At 41.3% G+C, this 26,101-nt stretch overlaps 1 protein-coding gene across 4 annotated transcripts in view; it reads left to right on the top strand.

Moving 5' to 3' along the window:
- Positions 1-26,101, top strand: part of LOC126210515 (histone acetyltransferase KAT5-like) — a 148,972-nt gene that overhangs the window by 20,925 nt on the left and 101,946 nt on the right. For all 4 annotated transcript variants that reach the window (XM_049939762.1, XM_049939759.1, XM_049939761.1 and 1 more), the window contains exons 4-5: positions 310-470; positions 16,295-16,453. In XM_049939762.1, the coding sequence (XP_049795719.1) occupies positions 310-470; positions 16,295-16,453 (320 nt within the window). The remainder of the gene's footprint in view (positions 1-309; positions 471-16,294; positions 16,454-26,101) is intronic.

The following is a 26,101-nucleotide window of genomic DNA, read 5'->3' as shown; positions in this document are numbered from 1 at the left end:
GAAAACAATTTTATTTGTAGTTTGCACACATGGGCGCGCCAGCTCATGAGTTAAAAAGCCATTCTGCTCACATTCCATTCAAGCATGGAACAGGGAGAAACCTTGAGTACAATAGAAAGTACCCTCAGCTGTGCATTTCAGTGGTTTACAGTGCATACAGTTAGATGTAGGAGAGACACAACTTATGCTGGTGACAAAGAAAAACATAAAAGACTGAAATTAATTTCCGTCTTTCTCAGCTTGTTTCTGTGTCCTGCACAATTCCTCTGTTACGTGTATTTAGCATTCACCTTTCTAATCATCTTGCAGTCACTATGCGGGAAGATGAATGGGTTATGGAGGATCGTCTGGATCCGAATGACGTGGACTGCCCTCGAGCAGCTCCCGTACCCATTTCTGGTGCGCCAGTAGAATCTGGGAACACTGTGTCTCAGCAGACGCCTACAGGACCCGATGGAGTTGTCTATGAGGTGAGTCTCGTTCTTACAGCAACTAATGAGGGGACCTGACCGCCTGACGCAATTTGATTTCCCTTTCATAATTATACCATTTGAAAATCAGTGCCGTTACCCTGAAATGATGCTAAAATGTAGTGAGATCAAATTACTCTTTTTGCTATTGTTCTGCTCCTGTTAGATAACTATTTTTTCCTTTTAATTATTAGACTGGTAGCAGGCATACCTTGTTTCCTTAGAAATTTCAAAAGTCCTGTCTAGGCAGCACTTCATTGGAATTCCCATGGCATAGTTAATTTTATGGAAAACATTTTCCTTCAAAATAAATTGATAACTGAATTTGTTTTCATGCATTGTGATAAAGACAATGTTGAGTCAGTAACTGTTTATTTGCTTAGCTTTTTGGATAGCTCTAATTTCACTCTTTCCAGGAACCAGTGTACTTTTTTGTGAAAATTCATTAATGAAGAAATTATTTACACTTGAAGCTTTGACCCATCAAATATTACTTTCTTCAGTATGCATGCGACATCGTGCGCTACAAATATTTTCCAAAATGCCGCACATAAAACAGGATTATTGTGGGGCTATACCATCGGTTCTGTTGATGAGAAGGTATATACACTACTGGCCATTAAAATTGCTACACCACGAAGATGACATGCTACAGACACAAAATTTAACAGACAAGAAAAAGATGCTGTGATATGCAAATGATCACCTTTTCAGAGCATTCACACAAGGTTGGCGCTGGTGGCGACACCTACAGCGTGCTGACATGCGGAACGTTTCCAACCGATTTCTCATACAGAAACAGCAGTAGACTGCCGTTGCCTGGTGAAACGTTGTTGTGATGCCTCATGGAAGGAGGAGAAATGTGTACCATCATGTTTCCGACTTTGATAAAGGTCGGCTTGTAGCCTATCGCGATTACGGTTTATCGTATCGCGACACTGCTGCTTGCATTGGTAGAGATCAATGACTATTAGCAGAATATGGAACTGGTGGGTTCAGGAGGGTAATACAGAATGCCGTGCTGCATCCCAACGGCCTCGTATCACTAGCAGTCGATATGACAGGCATCTTAGCTGCATGGCTGTAATGGATCGTGCAGCCACGTCTCGATCCCCGAGTCAACAGATGGGGACGTTTGCAAGACGACAACCATCTGCACGAGCAGTTCAACGTCGTTTGCAGCAGCATGGACAATCAGCTTGGAGACCATGGCTGCAGTTACCCTTGACGCTGCATCACAGACAGGAGCGCCTGCGATGGTGTACTCGACGACGAACCTGGGTGCACGAATGGCAAAACGTCATTTATTTGGATGAATCCAGATTCTGTTTACAGCATCATGATGGTTGCATCCGTGTTTGGTGACATCGCGGTGAATGCACATTGGAAGCGTGTATTCGTCATCGCCATAATGGCGTATCACCCGGCGTGATGGTATGGGGTGCCATTGGTTACACGTCTGTCACCTCTTGTTCGCGTTGACGACACTTTGAACAGTGGACATTACATTTCAGATGTGTTAAGACCCGTGGCTTTACCCTTCATTTGATCCCTGCGAAACTCTACATTTCAGCAGGATAACGCACGACTGCATGTTGCAGGTCCTGTATGGGCCTTTCTGGATACAGAAAATGTTAGACTGCTCCCCTGCCCAACACATTCTCCAGATCTCTCACCAATTGAAGACGTCTGGTCAATGGTGGCCGAGCAACTGGCTCATCACAATACGCCAGTCACTATTCTTGATGAACTGTGGTATCGTGTTGAAGCTGCATGGGCAGCTGTACCTGTGCACGCCATCCAAGCTCTGTTTGACTCAATGCCCAGGTGTATCAAGGCCGTTATTGCGGCCAGAGGTGGTTGTTCTGGGTACTAATTTCTCAGGATCTGTGCACCCAAATTGCGTGAAAATGTAATCACATGTCAGTTCTAGTATAATATATTTGTCCAGTGAATACCCGTTTATCATCTGCATTTCTTCTTGGTGTAGCTATTTTAATGGCCAGTAGTGTATTAAACAGAAGGATCAACTTGTAACTATCCTACACAGCACAGGGTGAAAGTTTGGATGTTCTACACTTCCTCCAGGTCATGCAAATACAACAAATCACATGGTACACTTTGCTTTGGATGTGGTCTATTGTGCACTTTGAGGCTTCCAGAGGCATCATTTAGTTCATGGGCCACTCCAGAGAAAGGCCAGAAAAGTTTTTCACCATTTTTTCAGTCAGTGGTGGATATCTAAATAACTACAGCACACTGCTCAAATTTTGACAGGTATTCTTCCTGTTTTCAAAAATCTTTTGTTGTTGAGAAACACCCCAGAAACATGGTTTTTGGATACCAAACTGAGCCTTGGATTCAAAGACAGCTATTCACACCCAGTGGCTGTACTTTTTATGGTGTATTGCAAAGATCCTGATTCCAAAAAACCTTGAAATGTTTTCCATCTTCGTCCTTTTCAGAGGTACAGAAGTTCAAAATTACCCTACTTGTACACACAAAATCTGGTGTGAGGTAAAAATGTAGTTTATAAAGCATCTCCATGATGGAATCTACAGTATCATTTTGGTATCAAAGTTTATGCCTAGCTTTCAACCATTCAACATATCTTTATCAATTTGCCGGATCACCAGTGTTGCTATCAGCCACCAGAAACTTTGTTCTGTTCAATGGCTATGGTATTGAAACCATGCTTTGTGGTCTGCTGTAGTCATAACTCAGTTCTTAAAGTACACTGTAAAAATGTTGCCATTGCAAAAATGGCATGTAGTTTATTGGAAGTGTGTAACTGTGATTAACATTCTGTGATCGATCTGATAGACAGTGTTTCATCATGTGGTCGTCAGTGTACTAAATGTGAAAACATTTGAGTTGCCTAAATAATGTGCTGTGCGCATTATTAAAAGCTTCTTGTAAAACAAGATTACAGCAAAACTGCAGACATTTGATGGGGAGTGGGGTAAGGTAAGCTGAGTTCTTGAGCACTTTGGCGCACAATTGGATTCTATGTGGGAAAAATGTGAACTATTCTGACATGCAGAGAGATAAATTATGGTCAGGGTAATACCAGCTTGTTTGTTTCTGCTTGTTTTGCCAATAAATTCTAGTCTTCTTTGTCTTGGAAATACATGTTGGATACTGCTTCGTTGTGTGTCTTCTGTAAGATGAGATTAAGACAACTAAAACAGAACTAAATTTTTTCAAAACTTGATAACTGCTACAGATACAGTTTTTCATAAAATGAGTGTTTCTGTTTTCACCTAGAGAGATGAATATAAACATTTAATTTTTTACATGATTACTAGATGTCACTGAAATTAAGTGTTGTAATGATATATATTGATATAAAAGATAAACATTATAATGTATTTACTATGCCTAACTCAGTTTTGAAATTATTTGCATTTATCAAGTTTTGAAAAAGTAATTGCAGAAGCAGCAGCAGCAGCAGATCTTCAGACTGTCTCCACTCATTTATTTCTCCTTTTGATCCAGCTCATTGAATTCTCCCTACGTAGCTTCCAAAATTTCTTACTCACTCAACAAATGTAGCAAATTTGTAGCAGAATTACAGCAACTGCAAAACCTGATGAGTATATACATAAAAAACAGGATGACATGAGCGCATGATTGTGACAGCAGCTCTACGTTCACCAGTGCCTCTTTTGAAGTAATTTTAGAAATTAACAAAGGCAGCACCTGTCAAGGGATGGGTAATGAGACATCTGCTCATTGTTCTCGCACAAAACTAGTCAGTTTGGAGTGCCAAGTTGTACGCGGTGCTGGTCACCAAAGTGTTAAATTCCATGTGTATATACAACTGGAAATATTAATTAATAAATATTGCATAATAATTTTTTATTAAAAAGAAAACCTTATTTTTAATTACTAGTCATGTGAAAACAAACTAAAATTTGATACAAACGTGTGAAATTGCAGTACGTTACATGGAAATTATATTAATCAGTAGTACAGTTCAATCTCTAGAAATAAAAACGAATTTTCTCTTCGGTCGTTAACGTTTTTGTACCAAATTAATTTTATTGTGAATACTCACATTTTTTGCGGGAATAGCAATTAAGACTAAAAGGATGTTATTTTTGTTACAGGTTATTTCATTATTTGTTAGTAATATTTCCATTAGTTTATAAATATGGAATTAAACTAAAGTAAAAATAAATGTTGCCACTAGGGAACACCATTACAGATCTGTTAAGCTAAGCACTCAGCTAGTGGCAAACATACTAATAAGATAGGAATGATGGTACAGTCCTCAGGTGCACTGCAGTTTGTAGTGTCCAGTGGGCACAGGTGGATGGCAGACTACCATTCCCCAATGTCTTGACAAAGAGAAGAGCTGATGGCATACTGATCTCTACTGGGGTCATGCGGTACTAAAAACACTAGTGTACAGGGCATGCACTGTCTTAGGTGCAGTGGTTTTTTTTCCTAGAAACTGAAACACCTGAGGACTGTGTTCCGAGAAAACAGTTATTCGGGAAGGCAGATTACGTACGCTCTGTGTCCCATCACTACTGTACAACCTGTGGAGATACTGGAAATCATAAAGTATCAGCCACTGCTTGTTTACCGTGCAGGTGCACTACTCGGAAGAATTTGGTTCATACTGAAGAACAATCACGTAAGAATTCTTTAGCCTGCCAAATAAAACATGGGCATTATTGGGAATTTCAAAGATGATCTCAGTTTTTGAACAAACGATGCGCACCATTGGTGATTGACGCAGAGAATACCAGTGGCGCACTAGACTATTGTACCCCGACAACTTGGCAGTCGTAGAGCACTTTACAGATCGCTTAGCGAGTGGGGCAGCCACAGCTGTAGAAATGCAACTAGTTGTGAACCAATAGATCAATAAATCTTCTCACGGCAGCTGTTGCGCTTATTTATTTATTCAGAGCACTTCATCAGAGACTCATGTGATTGTACTTGAATGTACCAGGATCTTAGCAGAAACTTCAAAATGCTGAGACAGTGTCATTAGAGGCCATTGAAATACACACCAGAGGTACTAGTCATCCAGTGCTGTGGCTATACTCTTGTGAGTGAGTGCTTAGGAACTGACACTGGCTCTAATTAAGAAGACACACAGCATCTCAGCAGCCATGGTACATAGAGTAGCTATACCCACACTGAAGCATGTGGCTCCTCGGACACTGATGTGTGCAGCTCGTCGGTGTATCTAATGGTGGTGGTGTGTTTGATAGGTGAAATACAGTGCTTGTCAGATACTGTGTACTGGCAGTACACCTGTGGACTGTTAAATCAATAATTACACTCGGAGAAACTGAATAATTGCAAGATAGAAATGTTTTGTATTTAACAGTGCTAAGAAATCCTCTAATTTTCAATGGCTATTATTAGCCCACCCCTCCACCCAATTAAAAAGAAAAACAACATTACATTTTACTGTATTAGGAGATTGATGTCGGCACTGGCCTTCAGATCATGTAAGTATGAAGAAAATCAGAGGGACCAGCAGTGACTGACTCGTCAACCAAGCCACTCATATCTGTTGTCACATGATTAGCATTAAAAAAGGTTGTTTAGATCCTGGCAACAAGTGTCTTAAACATCACACATCACTTTTCTTGGTTGCATTAGTCTCTGCACTGGGTAGCCAGAGATAGATTCACATGTGCAGTGATCTCATTGTAACTTTAATGACACTTAGTTATTTGTGCAAAAATTTGGTACATGTACCATCATTAATTAACCTTGCACAGTTTAGTATGCCTCTGTGTTGTCCTACTCACCTACCTTATAATTGGATTCACAAATGATGGCAGTCAAGTTTAGGCTTGTTCTGCACAAGTACTTCACCCATTCTCTGACTGCCAATGAGAGTTCAGGAGTGTTCAGCATACTCTGCCTTGTCGTAGCTAACATGAGCCCTAAGTGTGACCGTAGCTAGTTAGTGAATTTTTATTCCAATGTTATGAGCTGTCATCACTCATAGTGGTAGTATGTGACAAATTCTTCAGAATGAGGGAGAAACATAATTCTCAGGCTACATACTTTCAAGAGCGAACTTGTGTATATGCATACTGGAACTGTTATTTGGAACTGGCATCAGTGCGTTTCCTGTCTGTGCTCTGACCTTTGCTGACCACCATCATTTGTGAACTGAACTACGGCAGCAGCAGTGTTGCGCGAGATTCGAGCATACTTGCCTGCAGAGCATCATCGATTGTGAACCGCTTCTTCCTCATTAAGATTTGATGATCCCCCAACAGGGCACTGTCTGGTGTTGTAAGGGTTGCACTTCAAGGCGGCCAAGGATAAGGGGCCGGTGAATTTGGGGAACTGTATTTAGTCCATGAGCCAGGAAAGAGCTCATTCAGATATTCATGAATGGCAATTGCAAAGTTGGCGGAAGGTCCATCATGTCAGCAAATGTCCCCTGTCAGTTGCAAATTCTGCAGCTGTGGGAGAAGCCACTCATTTGATATCATAACATGAGTAATGTAGATCACAGAACCATCAAGGAGGTACTGACTGAAGCTGTGTTGTTAATTCATTTCCACCCAAAGTGTGATATGTGGAGTTTTGGTCTCAATTTCATGATAAAAATGTGGACTTAACTTTTCTTGTATGAAGATGTTCCTGTCACTTGAGTTCAGATAAATAGCAAGTTTGCCAAAGGAAATCATGCACTTTAGTGAAGGGATGGTAGGGAGGGCCTCCAGCCAGTCCTGCACAATTCCTGCTGGCATTTTTTGATAATTATTAGTTCATTGATGACAATTGGTTGGAATGCTTGCCGAGTCCATTTTAGTATGAAGTTGCATTGTGCTTCTTTTAATTCAAAGTTGTGCAGGACACTTTCTGGTCAACTAATGTGGTGAATGTATCACTGATGGATTAACTTTAGCACATTTCCTTTCAGGATGGATAATCAGAGCTGGGGCATCTGAACACTTCCCAGATGGAAAGCTTTCGTCTCCCATGTGATTGATGTCTGGGCATCTTACTTAATCATTTGTGGAACCTAGTCCATTACCTGTGTCACATTTTCATTGTTGTGTTTCCTTTCGTGGACCCACAAATGTCTCACTAAGCACTCTTCCAATGTGAAGTAGCTGTCCTCTTCCGTTACTCTTTGCCTAACACAGAAAGGCGAACAATGACCTGCTCTGAAACTTTCTGGCAGATTAAAACTGTGTGCCCGACCGAGACTCGAACTCGGGACCTTTGCCTTTCGTGGGCAAGTGCTCTACCAACTGAGCTACCCAAGCACGACTCACGCCCCATCCTCACAGCTTTACTTCTGCCAGTACCTCGTCTTCTACCTTCCAAACTTTACAGAAGCTCTCCTGCGAACCATGCAGAACTAGCACTCCTGAAAGAAAGGATATTGCGGAGATATGGCTTAGCCACAGCCATTCTGGAAACATCCCCCAGGCTGTGGCTAAGCCATATCTCCGCAATATCCTTTCTTTCAGGAGTGCTAGTTCTGCAGGGTTCGCAGGAGAGCTTCTGTAAAGTTTGGAAGGTAGGAGACGAGGTACTGGCAGAAGTAAAGCTCTGAGGATGGGGCGCGAGTCGTGCTTGGGTATTTCAGTTGGTAAAGCACTTGCCCGCGAAAGGCAAAGGTCCCGAGTTCGAGTCTCGGTCTGGCACACAGCTTTAATCTGCCAGGAAGTTTCATATCAGTGCACACTCCGCTGTAGAGTGAAAATCTCATTCTGGAATGACCTGCTCTACATGGAGACTTGAAACTCCTTTCCGGGCAGCCACATGGCAGTTATGCAACACCCATGTTGCAATTCACACAAATCCCACTGTTGCCCCGTCAGTGAACAGGTTGCGAGGTTCAGATCTTAGATTATTGCCACCTTATACCTATTTAATTCAGGTGTAAAGTGCCAGTACAAAAAACCCCAATCTGTGTGTTTTTACTCTGTAATTTATTTCCAGACCTGCAAAAGAGTAGTCACTGCATTTATCTTGTACACATCTCCTGTTCTGGTATGATGAAATACCATAGTACGTTTTTAAAAGTCTAGGGTGACCATTGCATTTTGTAATGTCACCCAGTAGCATAAGCAGCAGGGCATTCGTAACCAAGCCACCTGTGTGTTAAACAAACCAACTTTGAACAATTTTTTTGTCGCATAGTCATGAACAAAGCTCTTGCTGATGTGAGAGTTGGGTGGGACACACGGCACTTAGTTACCACTTGAAAATCCCAATTGAAATGCAGTTGAACTCATATCCACTGTTGTGAAAGAATGTAGGAAAGAAGAATGCTACATTTTCACTGTATAAGACAATTTGTTGAAGTTAAATTTCATACAGTAAGTTTGCAGTCACATTTGTGAATTGTGAGAATTATCTTTCAGTGGAATAAACTGTTGATCCATTAGGTGAACAGTTTGCTGTTATTGATAATCAGGAATCATGAGTGATAATGATGGCAGCAATAATAGTGATTACTCAGGAAGCTGCTTACTGCAGCAACACTGAGGGGTGTGGAAGTCATCCACTTTAGTCCAATGTGTAACAGTTGATATTATAATGTTTTTAATAGCAGTAGTTGCTCAGTAGTGAGGTGTGAAACATCTGCTCTACCTGTTTACTGTATATCTGTAGTTGTACTGCAAGCAGTTCCTGCGGAATCCACACGTACAAAATCAGCAGTCTGTGGTGGCTGTGTATGCAGCTTTGATACCCACATTTAAAATGAGGATGTGATACAAGAAGATAAGCAAGACACAGTATTGTTTATTTAATTTCAAAAAGCTGTGTACAAACTCGGTCTGAGCAGATACCCAGTTATTAATGAAATGCCAGAACAGCCTTTGTGGGCATGGCTCAAAAGGCAAAAAATGAACTGTGAAAGCTCATTAATGAAATTTAAGTGTTGAAGATACATAAAGTTTTTGAAAGAATGTGATTGCAGTCCATTAGGAGAGGATTAGTGTGTTTTAAGAAGAAACTGGCTCACTTATGAAATTTTAGCAGGTTCAGGAAATAACAAGTAAACATATATTGTATCCAAAGACTTGAAGAAAGATACTGAAAATGTGGAACAGAATAAAATGTTTTCCCTTCTTGGGCAGTGTGGTATCAGCTAAATGGATAGAAAAGCAATTAACTCTCTTAATGACAAACAGCATGTAATAATGAGCTCAAATGGAATGATACAGGGAACCAAAATCAGAAAATGAGTAAACCAGTGATGCTCATTGTCACAACTGGCATTTAATTAGTATCTATTTGTGTATAGAATGTGCAATAAGGAAATTAAAGAGCTGTATGTGGAAGTTGTCGTGGATAGAAAAATTTAATGATACTATTTGCTAATGTACAGTGGTGGTTGCTGCATGTGAACAGGAAGTGTCGGAAGCTTATTGAAATGGAACTTGTGCTGGCCTACAGCTAAAGACGCACATAAACAGAAATAAAACTAAAGTAATGGTGTGCAGCTGGTGGTGATGCTGGATGAGTAAATATTAAACTTGGCAAGGAGATGTTTGAAGAGGTGGAGGTGTTTTGCCTTCTAGGTAGTACAATAGATCGAGGAGGAGGATGCAAGACACACAGTAGCAAGGATGACCCCTATGCCAACCAGTAGAAACACTCATCATGTGGACCCCATCTTGCACTTTGGTATCTTGAAATGAACAGGTCAAAGCAGTCATGTAGTTGTATTCCTCAAATTTTAAAAAGTGTAGGACTCAATACCACACCACACTAATTTATGAAATGAACGATCGTATATGACAGTGGTCATAAAACATTTTGCTTAAGAACCAGTATTGAGATTGTAGGGTGACTCTTCAGGTCGCATGGGAAAGGCAGTGTGTGTGGTCACAGGTACGTTTGACACGTGGAGTGTGCTACGGAGATGCTGAAGAAACTGAACTGGCAGACTGTTAAGGACGAATCCAGACTAGCCCATGAAAGCCTATTTATAAAGCATCAAGAACCAGCTGTATCTCATCAATTTAGATATATATTACAGTGCCCTGCAGATCACTTCCAGAGGAGTCATGACAAGATTAGATTGATTACAGCTAACATAGTACACAAATGGAACTGTAAGAAGTTCTAATAACTGGTATGTTGAAGTGACCTCTGTTGTGCATCCGCAGTGTTTGCAGAGTATAGATGTAGATGAGCAGAAGGCTTTCTGTAAAAAGAAACACAATTACTTTTACCTTGCTCCGTGACAATCGCCTTCTCATAGTATTTTGGTGCAGTGGTCCTGCTTTGCAGTACTACTGATCATACTGTGGGACTTTTTCCTTCTGTATAGGGGCAAGGCCTGTACAAGCTTGTATCTAAAACATCACGTATGTGTTCATGAAAAAAGTCTGCTGCATTTAGTTTTACTGACAACAACATACAATGAGTCAAGAGACAGTGATATACACACATACTGATGATGGTAGTATCGTGTACTTAAGTTATAAAAGGGCATTGCATTGGCGCAGCTGTCATTTTACTCAGGTGATTTATGTGAAAAGTTTTCCATTGTGATTATGGCTTCATGATGGATATTTAGACTTTCAATGTGAAATGGTGGTTGGAGCTAGATGCATGGCACATTCCATTTCAGAAATTGTTAGCGAGAGAGATCTACAGTGTCGAGACTGTGCTGATAATGCCAGATTACAGGAATTACCTCACCATGGATAATGTGGGGGCTGATGGCCTTCACTTAATGACAGAGAGCAGTGGCTTTTCTGTAGAGTTGTAAGTACCAACAGATAAGTAACACTGCATGAAATAACCACAAAAAACAATGTGGGATGTACAACGAACATATCTATTAGAACAGTGTGGTGAAGTTTGGTGTTAATGAGCTATGGCAGCAGACAACCGACACGAGTGCCTTTGCTAACAGCACAACATTCCCTGCAGCATCTCTCCTGGTTTGTGACCATATCAGTTGGATCCTAGATGATTGGAAAACTGTGGCCTGAACAGGTGAGTCCCAAGTTCAGTTGGCAAAAGCTGATGTACAGTTAGTGTGGTGCAGCCCCCATGGAGCCATGAAAACAAGTTGTTAACGAAGTATTGTGCAAACTGTTGCTATCTTCATAATGGGGTGGTCCGTATGTACGTAGAATGGATTGGGCCCTCTGATCCAACTGAACAAATCATTGACAGGAAATAGTAATGTTCAGCTACTTGGACACAGTCTGCAGCCATTCGTGGGCTTCATGTTCCCAAACGATGAAGGAATTTTTAGGGATGATGATGTGACGTAGCACCAGACCACAGCTGTTCATGACTGGTTTGATGAACATTCTGGACAGCTCCACTGAATGATTTGGCCACACAGATTGCCCAATATGAACCCCATCAAACCTTTATGGAGTGTAATCGAGTGGTCAGTTTGTGCCCAAAATTCTGCACCAGCAACACTTTAGCAATTATGGATTTCTGTAGTGGCAGATGATTCAATATTTCTGCAGGGGACTTCCAATGACTTGAGTCCATGCCACATTCGAGTTGTTGCACTATATCTGGCAAAAGATCAGACATAATATTAGGAGGTATCCCACGACTTCTGTCACCTCAGTGTAGAGTGAACAGATAACTTATTTACTACTTGGTCATAGCCAGTCTGGACATAAAGCATCAAATGGCAGTAAGAGATAACGTAATGTAGCTTCTTTTGTTCTAGGGGTAGCCTATTGCCATCAGGCCCCTTCTCTGGCTTCCACAGCAACCCCAAAGTGTGACTGCAAAGTGTAAAAAACTTCAATCCAAGTAAAGTGTCTCTCTCTCTCTCTCTCTCTCTCTCTCTATCTATCTTTTTGATGCCCTGTGCTGCCATTTCGCCCTTCATACCTGCCTATAAATCCATAAAATGCATGTGCAGTGTGCCATTCCTCTGACATTTGTAATTAAAATTGTTTTTCTCTGCAAATGTCTTTCATTTTTGTAGTGGAAAGAAGTCACATGTTGTGTATTAAATAACATGTATACTATTACAGAATGGAAGTGAAATATGAACAGGTGAAGATAGAAATGAAATAAGTGTTTGAAGTTTGATGTCATGAGACCATTAAAAGTAAAGTGGATTGATGGAGTCAGACATGAAAACTATCTGAAATGAGTTCCGTCATTCATACTAACTGTAAGAACAATAACAACAAATAAATACCCAGTGCATATGTGGGGTTCATTTCCAGTGGCATAACACTTATTAACTGGTGTGTACTGTTTGACTGCTGTGTGTGTATTAGGCATATTAGTTAACACTATGGTTTCTGAATGAGGTGTAAGCCTCTGTGTGATCTGGAAGTAGCTATATTGAATCTTGGTGGTGGAAGAAATGTGTATCAACAGTATTTGCCAACAGTGGACGGAAAGACTGATGTGGACATTCTTAATGATCCAAGATTACCAGGCTGTGTCAACATTTGTTTCACCTTCACTGCCAAAAGGTCAGACATGATATTATGAGTATCCCACGACTTCTGTCACCTCGGTGTAGAGTGAACAAGTAACTTATTTTCTCTCTCCCCCTCTCCCCCCCTCTCCCCCTCTCCCCCTCTCCCCCTCTCCCCCTCTCCCCCTCTCCCCCTCTCCCCCTCTCCCCCTCTCCCCCTCTCCCCCTCTCCCCCTCTCCCCCTCTCCCCCTCTCCCCCTCTCCCCCTCTCCCCCTCTCCCCCTCTCCCCCTCTCCCCCTCTCCCCCTCTCCCCCTCTCCCCCTCTCCCCCTCTCCCCCTCTCCCCCTCTCCCCCTCTCCCCCTCTCCCCCTCTCCCCCTCTCCCCCTCTCCCCCTCTCCCCCTCTCCCCCTCTCCCCCTCTCCCCCTCTCCCCCTCTCCCCCTCTCCCCCTCTCCCCCTCTCCCCCTCTCCCCCTCTCCCCCTCTCCCTCTCTCCCCCTCTCCCCCTCTCCCTCTCTCCCCCTCCCCCCCCTCTCTTTCATACATGTAAGCATGCACACAACTGCCATCTCTTGGAGCTTGGACTGGAATAAATGTCACATTAACAATGTTCATGATGATAAGTCATCTTGTACAATTTCCAGCTGTTGGAAGGTTTTGCTTGGACCAAAATCCTCTTACATTATCTCCGGACTTCTGCAAACTTTCTTCCTCTGTTGTGATCCTTCCCCTTGGTATCTTGCCCCCTGTCATCATCTAAAAAAAAAAAAAAAAAAAAAAAAAAAAAAAATATTTTCCACAAGTATAGTCGGGGTTTCAGGTGATGTCTGCTGAAACTACAATGAATACAGAAAAAAAATCGGAAAAGTGCTAGTAGTATTAACACTCCAGACTATCTTAGTTATGCATGTAGGTGAAGATGATGATTTCATGTGGTTCAGTGGCCTGGTGCATGCCTTTTTATTGGAGGCCACTTTGACAATTTGTGAGGCCCTAAACTACCTCAGTTACCAAACTGGAGAAACCTACAGTTTAATGTGGAATCTGACCCACATATTGTTTCTGGCAATTCCTCACATCATGGAGAGATGAAGGCTGGTTTAAAAAGAAGACTGAAAATTTGTGGACTGGCATATTCGATAATGCAATGCCTTGGTTTCCTAGCACAGTCTTTACTGCTAGACCACCAGACATGACATTTATATAGATAGTTCATTTATAGGTTTTGATGAGTGAGTTTATCAAAATAAGCTCTTAAGGGTAAAAAATGCACCACAAAGGAATTATCCAAATGGGACATAAATCGGTAGACATGATGCCCACACACAAAGAAACAAATCATTAAAATTTCACAAAAATTGGATGATTTATTCAAGAGAAAGAGCTTCACAAATTGAGCATGTCTATAACGCATTGGTCCGCTTCTGACTCTTAAACAAGTATTTATTCACAGTTGATTGATAATTGTTGTATGTCCCCCTGAGGCATATCATGTGTGCCACTTTCTGTCCAATTGGTGTGTTAGATCATCAAAATCCTGAGGCGTTTGCAAATGTACTCAGTTGGGAAGAGCTCCAGCAACCCGGTCAAAGTGGGTATCGGCAAGCATGATTACAAGCAGTAGGAACTCCTGCTGTGTGCAGGCAGGCATTATCGTGCTGAAATATAAGCTCAGTATGGTTTGCCACAAAGGGTATAGAATATCGACATATTAGTGTGCTGTAACACGATGTGTGTGTCCCAGGACAACCAGGAAATATGGGAAAAAATACTGGAATTTTTCATTGTTTCAATTTTCAGTTAAATTTTTGTAATTTTGTCTGGCAAGAACTGATACTCTAACAAAGAACTTCACTTTAGCTTGCTACTTCAGAATAATACTTCAGCAATAAAACACAAAAGTTAGAATAACGCACAAAAAAAGCACCTAAGTTGCAAAGAAAATGCACCATGTACGACGACAAAATGCAGTGCCCACACAAGTTTTACTGACAGCAAAATGTGTAAAATACTTTAGGATGAAGACTATGCAATACTTCATAACAAACTAGTTTCATGAGCATGACATGACAGTCACATTTCTTATAGTTTGCAGGAGAATATTGTGGATAGGGGTTTCAGAAGAGTTACTTTCAAAGTGCATTTTCTTTGACACAAGTTGAATTACATTACATGTCAGAATGTGCGATGAATTACTTAAATCGTGAAGAATTTGACTCTCATTCAATACTTAACAGCAATTTGGAAAAATACTGGGCACAGAAGACCAGCCATTTATGCCATTATTTAAAATTTTACTGGCAGATTTGTGTTTAATGTATCTTCAAGGGTAACACACACTAGGAAAGACAAATATTATATGTGACAGATTAGCTTTTATTGTAATTGTACTGTATGAATATAAATTTAAATGATTAACTTATCGTATTTGTGTGTTCACACTACTTAACCTATGCTGTTGCTATTGACTGACAGTATCCTATGTCCTAGGCTCTTAAAAATCTGCTGTCATTCTCCCCCCTCCCCCTATGTTGTATTAGAATCCTGAATAAAACAAACCTGCTTTCAGAAAAAGAATTGTTGTTACTTACTGAATACCATTCATACACAGTCCACCTGAGTTGCCATTTCCTATAGTCTGTTTCCTTGATTACTGTCACAGTCAGTGTATGAGAGTTGGATCTGATTAATGCCACTGTTAATGGCAGCTTTCTCATAAAATCCCCTATTATAGATAGCTTTTATCCACAGGAAAATAACACTTTTACACTGCTTACAACATCCTTCCACCTTTTTGAGAAATATTTTTGATGTATCTTCATCTTAAACATGGCCTTCTAACTCCACCAAGTCTTTCTCCTCTTCCTACATTTTTCCTTTTCCACACTCCACCCCACCCCCAACCCTTGCAACTCTTGACTGCATCTAGCTATTCTACCCTGTCCTCACCCTTACCCCCACCCCTTACCCTCACTTCCACCCCAAACCCCACCCCCACCTCCACACCAAACCCCACCCCCACCCTGTTGTGAATGTGTATGGGTTTCCTACTTCAAAAGTGTCCTCTTGGCTGAAAGCTTAAATGTGTAGCAGTATCTTTGTTGTTTCTGTCTCTGACACACTGTCTCCTATATATTGTAACGATCCATCATTTTAAAAATATCAAATGATGGAAAGTCCAATTTGGGGTACCAACAGTATTGTGAAAGTGGTAGGTTGGTACTCATCAGACAGTTGACACATTGAATTGTAGGTAGACAAAATGAAGAGACTGTTACGCATTGGAGCTTACAGGCCAAAGCCTTCAGAAAGACTCTCTCTCTCTCTCTCTCTCTCTCTCTCTCTCTCTCTCTCTCTCTCTCTCTCTCTCTCTGATACTCTGACTGGCTGTACGACTTTGCTTCCTTGAAAGATTCACTCAGCTTTTAGGTGGTTATTTCTGTTGCAGAGCTTGACCCTCGATCAACGTCTGCCAGTAATACCAGCTTATGCCAGTCTGGGGAGAGTGTGCCTGCATGACAAGATGCCGACACGTCAGCAGAACATAAGAATGATAGAACTCGGGAAGTATCGCATCAGGCCACTTTATTACTCTCCATATCCTGAGGTAATCTTCTTATTTTTATCCTTCCTTGCTTGTGTTTGTGTTGAAAGTACATTGTTGAATGTTTTTCACTTGAAGTTAAAGGATACCAATAAAAATACACACTGGTAATCTGTTAGGTTGGTGCATAATCTAGTAGGGTTTTTGTTCTGCATGTTGGTATTCCAGGTGCTATTGGTTCATCATCTATTGTCATTTTTATTTCTAGTTCACTCTTGCTATTTGAGTTTACATATTGTCATGTGGAGAACGTGAGTGGAGTTCTGGACACTAGAAAATGGAGTGCCAAGTGGAGCAGTTGGAATATTTCTGATGTCGTCCTCTGTTTGAATTCAGTAGAGGGGTGACAGCAGCGGAGGAAGCACCATGTGTCGGGGTAATGCCATTGGACAGAGCACAGCAAGAACGATTTCTTGTTTTGACATGTTCAGGAAAACCTACAGGGTTTTAAGAAGATCATTTAAATGCATTAATTCACAATGATCCACATCACTGTGCTTGAGAACTGGCAAATATGCTAAATTTTGATCATTCCATCATGCGATTTTTATTTGCAATAAAGAATGTTCAGAAATCAGATGTATGGGAACCACATGCTCTAAGTCAAAATCATAAAAATCAGTCGGTGGCCATTTTTTTTTTTTTTTTTTTTTTTTTTTTTTTTTTTTTTTTTGCGTCGTCGTCATAAATTGGCTCGTGAACACCACTTGACTACTCGTACCCTGTATTGTTACCAGTGATTAGAATGGTAACACAAGGAAAAGAAAGGAATGAGGACTAACAAAGCAGCAACTTGCCGTACAAACATCTGTGTGCATCGACAAAAGATAAGCTATGCATCTGGAGGAACAGTGACAATGGTGTGTACTATTAATTGCTTCCCCAAGACGTATCCATCGTCGCTAATTTTTTGAAAGATTCCATGTTTTCAATTGCTTTTCATGCACGGTTGTACAATTTTGTGCTTAGGCAATTTTCAAGTATCTAAAACGGAAGCATTATACATTGGACACATTAGTGACACTTGTGATTTTGGTGTAGGAACAAGTCATATCTGTAATATACTAGACACATTATAACTTACTTTATTCGTGATTTTTTTGTAGTAATCATATTATTACTCCATGTTATGCTCATAAAATCTTTGTACCAACTATCCAAAAATGACGTGCTCCCAGAATAAAATAACTAATATTTATAAGTTTTTTAAAGAAATTACGTATGTAGTTAACCAGTGCTGAATGGTAATTAAATATAGTGGAGAAGAAAAGCCTGTCGAGTTTAATTAACAGATTTCTGTAAAATAATTGTAGTTTTCCTGCTGTTAAGTACATTAAAACATGGCTCTTCTATATAAGAGCTCGGCAGCAACTGCTCAGCAGTAATGCACTCTTAAAATATTGTAAAACATCACGGATTTATTATGAGCATAGCACGGACTCGCAGGAACGATTACTAAAAATCGCCCATAAAGTAAGTTATTATGCGCCTGGTATATCTACAGATATGACTTCTTCCTACATCAAAATCACAAGTGTCACTAATGTGTCCAATGTATAGTGCTTCTGTGCTGCCTACGGCTGAAATTGTACAATCGTACATAAAATAGAGAGAATCTCAGCTGAAGGCGGCATGAAATCTTTCGAAAAATTCATTGCATTTAAAATTATAGAATCATTGCTAATGTTTACTGGCGACAACTAAGATGCCTTCCAAACACAATCCAAGAATGACTACCAGGAAGACTGTGTGAAGTGATGCTACACCATAACACCTGCCCTTGTTCTGCTAGACTGACAAACACTACATAGGAGTTGGGTTGGGAAGGCAGTATGCACCCATTTCATTCAACTGATCTTGCATGCTAAAATATTCACCTTTTTTCACTCTCTACGGAACAACCTACAAGGAATTTCTTTTCTGGATGAAAATGCTCTCCAAACATGGCTCGGAGTTCTTCGACTCAAAACCTCATGATTTCAACAGTCATGGAATCAAAAAGTTCCCCTAACATTGGTAGACTGTTGTGAATAGTGAAGGAGAATGTGTTATTGGTAAGTCTCTGTTGTGTTTATTAAACTTAAGTAAAATGCTATGAACTTGTGGACCAACCCAATATATTACTGAACAGCTATCCTGACTCGCAGTTCATGGTCCTAGTTGCAGGTTGCCTATCTAATGGCTTCCAGGAGCAACAAAAATTTTATTTTCAATTCTTTGCATAGTTATTGACCAAATTTAAAATGCTATTATAATCTAGTCACTAAGAGGTATAAATAATCTCATGTTAAGCATTTAACACATTACGACTAGTATTGCAGTTGGAAACAATGAGCTTGTCTTGAGGCAGCGTGAATCAATTCATGAATATATATACTATATTCATCTGCTATTTGAGAATTAGAGCACTGTGTTGACTTCCAAAACACGTTACACATAATTTCCAATCTTTACAAGGTTTTTGCTTGCTGATACCCACTAAATTACGAAACAAAAATGTTTATTACTTTTTGCTGTTCGTGCAGTAAAACTGCCACATCAAGGGGATGTTTTAATTTATTACTTCATTACTAACTGTATTTGCAGTAAATTTTTCATACTGTATCCACATATATCACTGAATGAACCTGCAAAACTATACAGCTATAATTGTAAGTCACACCATCCAGGAGATATCACACCATAAACAGTAAGATGTGTGAAGAAGTTGCTTTTGTCATCACATCCTTTCTACGCTTCATGGATGGGGTCTTCAGGGTCCTCTGCCGATTTTTATCCGCAATTTTCTGTCGTATCGTACCTTCCGCGTGCAAGTCGCGGCCTCGTATAGTTCCTCCCACGTCCAGGAGAACGGCGTGCCACAGGGTTCTGTTTTAAGTGTCTGCCTGTTTTTAATAGCCATTAACGGGCTCGCTGCGGCCGTGGGAAATTCTGTCTCCGCTTCCCTGTATGCTGATGACTTCTGCCTTTACTACAGCTCTACTGGCATTGCAGCTGTTGAACGTCAGCTACAGGGCACTATCCGCAAGGCGCAGTCTTGGGCTGTAGCTCATGGGTTCCAGTTTTCGGCAGCCAAGACCTGCGTTATGCATTTCTGCCGGCAACGTACTGTCCACCTGGAGCCGCGGCTTTATCTTGCCGGCGAACTTCTTTCAGTGGTGGAATCACACAGGTTTTTGGGGGTGGTTTTCGATGCCCGGTTGACTTGGCTGCCTCATATCCGGCAGTTTAAACAGGCGTGTTGGTGGCATCTCAATGCTCTGCGATGTTTGAGCCACACCCGCTGGGGCGCCGACCGATCTACCCTGTTCCGGCTCTACCAGGCGTTAATCCAGTCTCGTCTGGATTATGGGAGCCTGGCTTATGGCTCAGCTTCCCCATCTGCGTTGCGGGTGCTGGACCCAATCCTCCATAGCGGGATACGCCTTGCCACTGGTGTTTTCCGCACCAGCCTTGTGGATAGCATACTAGTGGAGGCAGGTGTCCCTCCACTGCGGTTACGATGCCAACAATTACTGGCTGCTTATGCTGCCCATGTTTTTAGCTTGCCCGGGCATCCAAATTACCGTGTCCTGTTCCCGCAGTCAGTCGTCCATCTGCCAGACCGTCGACCCCGGTCAGGTTGTCCGATCGCCGTACGCGTCAAGGAGCTTCTCTCCGGGCTTGGGTTTTTCCATGTTCCACCTCCTTTCTGGGCACCTCTGCGTACACCCCCGTGGTGTGTTCCTCGCCCTTGCCTTCGGTTCGACTTGGCACAGGGCTCGAAGGACTCAGTCCCTCCAGAGGCCTTCCACCGCCGCTTTTATTCCATCCTGGCCACGTATCAGGGCTCTGGAATTGTTTACACTGACGGTTCGATGGTTGCTGGTCGTGTCGGGTGTGCGCTAACTCTAGGGGACCATTCCGAACAACGTTCCTTGCCGGATGGCTGCAGCGTTTACACTGCTGAGCTGGTCGCCATCTTTCGTGCCCTAGAGTATATCCGCTCCTGCTCAGGTGAGTCCTTCGTTATCTGTAGCGATTCCCTGAGCGGTTTACGAGCTCTTGACCAGTGTTTTCCTCGTTCTCATCTGGTGATGGCTATCCATGAGTCCCTGCATACTCTTGCGTGTTGCGGCCGCTCTGCGGTCTTTGTGTGGACCCCCGGTCACGTCGGTATCCCGGGCAATGAACGTGTTGACCGCCTGGCCAAACAGGCCACCAGTGAACCCACCCTGGACATTGGCCTCCCGGAGACTGATTTGCGGGCAGTCTTCCGCCGCGAAGTTCTCTCGCTTTGGGACACTGAATGGCGCAATCTGCCCACGCCAAACAAACTCAGTTCTCTCAAGGCGACGATGGGTGTGTGGCAGTCATCCATGCGAGCCACTCGCAGAGATTCAGTTGTTCTTTGTCGGCTCCGCATTGGCCACACCCGACTGTCTCACAGTTATTTATTGTGTCGTGAGGACCCGCCTCTCTGTCGCTGTGGGGCGGTTTTGACGGTGGTGCACATTTTATTAACTTGTCCGCTTTTAACTGTGCTCAGGCAGACATTTGCGCTGCCTGATACGCTCCCTGCTCTTTTACTAGATGACTCTGCCATGGTGGCCTTAGTTTTGCGTTTTATTCGGGCAGGGGGTTTTTATAGTTTAATCTGAGTGTTTACGTTTTTTAGTGTTGATTCTGGCTTTTAGCCTCTGATTTTAAACTGAGTTTTTAATGTGTTCTTGGTGGTTGGCTTTTCCTCTTTTTTTCTCTATGGTCGGCCAATCACCGTCACACTCTGTGTGTTTTAATTTGTTTTGTCTGATCTCTGTCGGAGTCTTTCTCGTCCTGTGTCGTCTGACGTCTTTCCTGCTGTTCGTTTTTTATTCTCATTGGGCGGTTTTAATTTTTTGGAAAAAGGGACCGATGACCATTGCAGTCTGGTCCCTTTAATCCCACAAACCAACCAACCAACCAAGTTGCTTTTGGTTACTATGAAGTGCACAATTTTTTCACACATCTCACTGTTAATGATGCAATGTCTCCTGAACAGTGAGCCATACAATTATAGCTGTAAAATTTTGCACAATAGAATAATGTAAATTGACTACATTAAAAATATCAGTAGTCTTACCTTGCTTGTTTAAAAAGTAATACCAGCATCATTGTATTCATCAGCTGAACCACAGACAAGAAACTGTTAGAGACTTTGAGGTCCGATATCTTAAGTACTTTGAATCATCCCCCTTGCTGCCCCCACTTAGTCCTGCAGGTAAATATATTTGTGCATAACTTCTGGAAAGGATGTGGAATTTTTAAAGGGTATGTCCACACAAAATATTCTCAGAGTTCGAACAGAGTCATGTCTGAGTTAAAATTTGAACTTTTGGAGATACTAAATATCTTCATGTCCTGACTGCTTGTCTCATCATGTAGAAATTGTCTTGCTTAGTATTGGTGGAGTGGTGTCTCATGGAATGGTGTGTAGAGGTAGGAAATGGACAGTGGAGCACATGAGCCCCTCCATCCACACAGGCCAGAACTACTATATTTACCTGATCAGAATTTTCCCCAAATTCATCATTTGAAAAATGCAGGTCACTTGCATTTGCAGATTAAAATACTGCTCTGGAGGTCATTGTGTAATAAATTAACATAGGGGTATCTCACATTCAGACATGAACATTGTCATGTGCAGACTTATTTTGAGGAATTCGGAAGAGTGACAGAGGAGCACTATCAGCTCAGCTGAGAACTAGGTCAAGTGCAAGGAAGGGAGCGGTGAGTGAGCAGTGCATCATGTTGTGCTGCAACTGTGGGAATGTATGCTGTGTTCCTTGGCGTCTTATAAACGGCTACCGTGTTTAAACTGCAGTTTGCCTGAATTATTTGTACTGGGAACTAAATTGACTTTAATCTGCTGCTTTTTTTCACTTCATTGGTCAGGTGAAATTATCGTCGGTGGTGGTGGTTAAAAATAATGGTGTCATAGACTGGCTTAGGCACAAAGTCAAGATAAAAAATTAATGTAAACTATTTTCTACTTCATTGGTTTATCAAAATGTTGACAGTAGAAAAAGGGCATAAATTTAGGTGTAATGTTAACCTTCTAAAGCAGATACCTTGTATCAATAAAACAGAATCTAATTTTGATTAATCAAAATATGTTGAAAATAAAATTTTCGTAAGAAGCCTCTTAAAGTTGGCGTCTGATAGTGAGGGTTGTTTCATACTTGGGTAACTCATATGTGGTAGAACTGAGTGCCCCTAACATCACCACGTACCTTGGGTATAAAGTCTAAATTTTTGTGTTTCGTAAGTGCTCTGTTTCTAGCACCCATCACTAGACTCTACTAAGAATATGGTCACTCTCTGTGGATAGCTGTATTTCTGCTCGTTTTTAGATGTACGCTAGTAAATTCTCATGTGGAGTCTTGCGCCATTCACAAAAAATCAAACTTAAGAACTGATTTCAAAGGTAAGTGGTGGTGCTGGTGACAAATTGTCCTTTGGCCTTGTAATTTTGGTCTGGGAGGGGAGAGGGAGGAGGCTGCAGCCTCTTCTAAGTCCATTTTCCATTGATACACTGCCCGACAAAAAAGTGGCGGTTCCAGAAGACTTGGTTGAATGTCAATGTAACTTCATACATGTACACACCATTGGCGTCTATGTGAATGATAGGTGTTGCAATATTAGTTGTCTGGAAGAATGGCCACCAGAGTACATTGGTATTATTCATATTTAGTGTTGTTACTGGGACTGGTAGGTTACATAAGAGGCTGAAATAGCACCAGATGTCGATCACTGTGAAGGACATGAAGATGCCGCATACTCTCGTAGACAGCATTGTCAGCATCTGATAAGAGTTTGAAAGGTTACCTTCCATTAGGAACGTGGGTGCACTCAGCGACTGTCATATGATTTACAAATGATAGAGCACAGCAATCGGTTGTCCTTTCTTTACGCGTTTTGTTTGGCAAATCTAGATTTCGCTAGTGCCTAGCCATTATCAATGCATTATTTCATACTATTAGTGCACGTCAGTTCACTGTTGTTCAGACGTCTGTTACAGTTCTTCCAAGACTACTGTATAATGAAGGTAGGTTTTGTGGAGAACACACAGATCGGCAATTGTAGAGTTTGAAAGGGACCTTATTGTGGGTCTCCACACAGCTGCCATGTCAAGATTTGGATGTGACAGGTCGAATGTTGAACTGCATAGGTAGGTATACTCGTAGTTGAGAACCAGGTCGATGTCAAACTGCCAAAATGGAAAATCACTGTCTTGTGCACTAAGCACATCTTAACCCATTCACAGCTGCACCTACCATCCAAAAACAGGTATGGATTCCCTGCAACATTGTGTCCTCCTGCACCACAGGTGGAAGAATAGCAGTGGTCGAATTAGATAATTCAGTCCTGTGCGTAGGCTTCTGTTAACATCCCAACACGAACAGCTCTGTTTGGTGTTGTGCTGTGATTGGGAAGCACGAACTGCTGATGAATGGCATTACATTGTGTTAACAATGAATTGTAGTTCTGACTATCCCAAATGATTGTCTGCGAGTATGGCAGTGATTTGAGGAGAGGTGACACTATGGAGGCTCCGTCGGATACGACTTCGGTCCGAGACTGGTTGTGACGGGGAAATCTGATGGTGAGTGTTACCTCTGGTGTGAGAGTAGCACAGTTTTAGACAGGAAAATTATGGGTGTGCGTGGGACCGCAATCTCTGAACAGTACACGTGATGATGTAGTACTCCTGTGGTCAGCAATATCCCCAGATTTCTGCCCAGTAGAACACATGTAGGACCATCACAGATATCAGCTCCATCCCAGTGCCAGTATACAGGATATCAAGGACCAGTTACAACAGTTGTGGCCATTTCCTGAGTAAAGGATGCAATGGTTTTGACATCTTTCCCAACCGAATAAGTGCATGCATACGTGCCAGAGGAATGTAATGTTGTACTGATAAGTGGGCTCCTACTGCCATATTCTCTGTAAATTTTATTCTGTTTTGTAATAACTGCAATAACATCACATGCCCTCTAAATGTGCAAAATTTTATTTCATTTCCTTCGCCTGTTCGGGGTGCTTCACTTTTGTTCTCAGACAGCAAATAACCAGTGAGACTTGCCAAGGCATAATGCCTTTACTTCGTAAACTTTTCATGGTGCAGTACGAGGATTTTTACAAGTAATTTTCTGTATGTTTAGTCCTGTAATTTCTTGTATCAACAAAGATGTGGATGCCTTATACATACAGGTTATCCCGGGAGGACTGGTCAATATTTGGGGATATGACAGAAATTATCATTTGAAGCAAAAAGTCTAGTAAACATCGTCTCTAAAGTGCATACCTCAGTAACTATGAGCACTTATATTTGTTACTATGAAGCACCTCTTCTATGAACAACGTGAAGTGAAACTTACATTTCAGGCCATGTCTTCATATGGAGCAAGAAGAGGCCTGCACTACTAAGATAAAACAAGATTTCCTCTTGACATTACTTTATACAACTTGGATACAGGTTTATTAGTAGTAAATTGAACTGTACGTTAACTTCTAGTGTATCGGAAGAGCTTAGGAAAGATATTAAAATGTGTTTAGATATTTGTGTTTCCAAGATAGAAGGAAGGGTAGAATCGGTTGTAAATTTTTAATCTGCTTATTGCAGATTATTTCAGCTGCTGTGTAGCTATCTTCAGTGCAATTGTATCAATGTCATAGCAACTCATCGTAAATAAAACTGCACATGGTACCACATTTCTGTTACAGGTAATACAGTTAAAGCTGTTTACCTGTTTACCTGTTTATCTGTAACTGAAATCTGCTACAATGTATTTTTATTTGTGATGGGTTGTCAGACTTGTAGGTAATTGCATTGAAGACAACTACACAGTAGCTGAAATTTATCTGCAACAAAAAGATTAAAAATTTATGAGCAATGCGTCCCGTACTCCTATCTTGGGTCTCATTAATATGGTTATGGAACACATGGTTCCTGATGGAAACAAACCTGAAAAACATTGTTGGCAGCTTTTGATACAATTAACAGATTGAAAGGCTTGATACCAAAGTATACCATTCCATAAGAAAAGACTCTTGAAAATACCAAAAATAAAGGTGTTATTTCATACATGAGTCACATACATATTTGTGGTTTAACAAGGTTTTTGCATTTCACCAGCGCCTGTGATTACATCGTATGTCTAATTAGTTCCCTCTGTTCTAGTCTATCCAATCATAACTCTTCAGGAATGTTCCCATCACTCGTTAACATCTGAATCCTCTGAATCTTAAGTAGTAGGTGGCTGCCCAACTTTCTTTCTACCATTTGGTATCAAAGCCAGCATACATTTTGCTAGTTCTTGTTTTTCCATCTTTTTGATATGCCTTTACCATTTTAGTTGATTCTGTTGAATAAAACTAATAATTGAATTTTGAATATTCATTCTGTTTCTGATTGTTGGGTTTATTTTTTTCCTTTCTTGATAATATTGCTGAATGTTGCCAGAAATCAATGTCGCAAGGTAATAATTTTGAAATTAGCTACCATCTGATTGCACAAATTTCTGAATCACATGTAATTGTGCACCCAAACTATTGCTTTAAATATTCAGTAGGAGTACTGCACAATTGCTGTATAGGTCAGTAAATAAGAAGCTGCCAGTTGATAAA

Source organism: Schistocerca nitens, chromosome 10 (assembly GCF_023898315.1).
Source record: "Schistocerca nitens isolate TAMUIC-IGC-003100 chromosome 10, iqSchNite1.1, whole genome shotgun sequence".
Taxonomy (NCBI): Eukaryota; Metazoa; Arthropoda; class Insecta; order Orthoptera; family Acrididae; genus Schistocerca; species Schistocerca nitens.
This window is presented reverse-complemented; position numbering and strand designations above follow the sequence as displayed.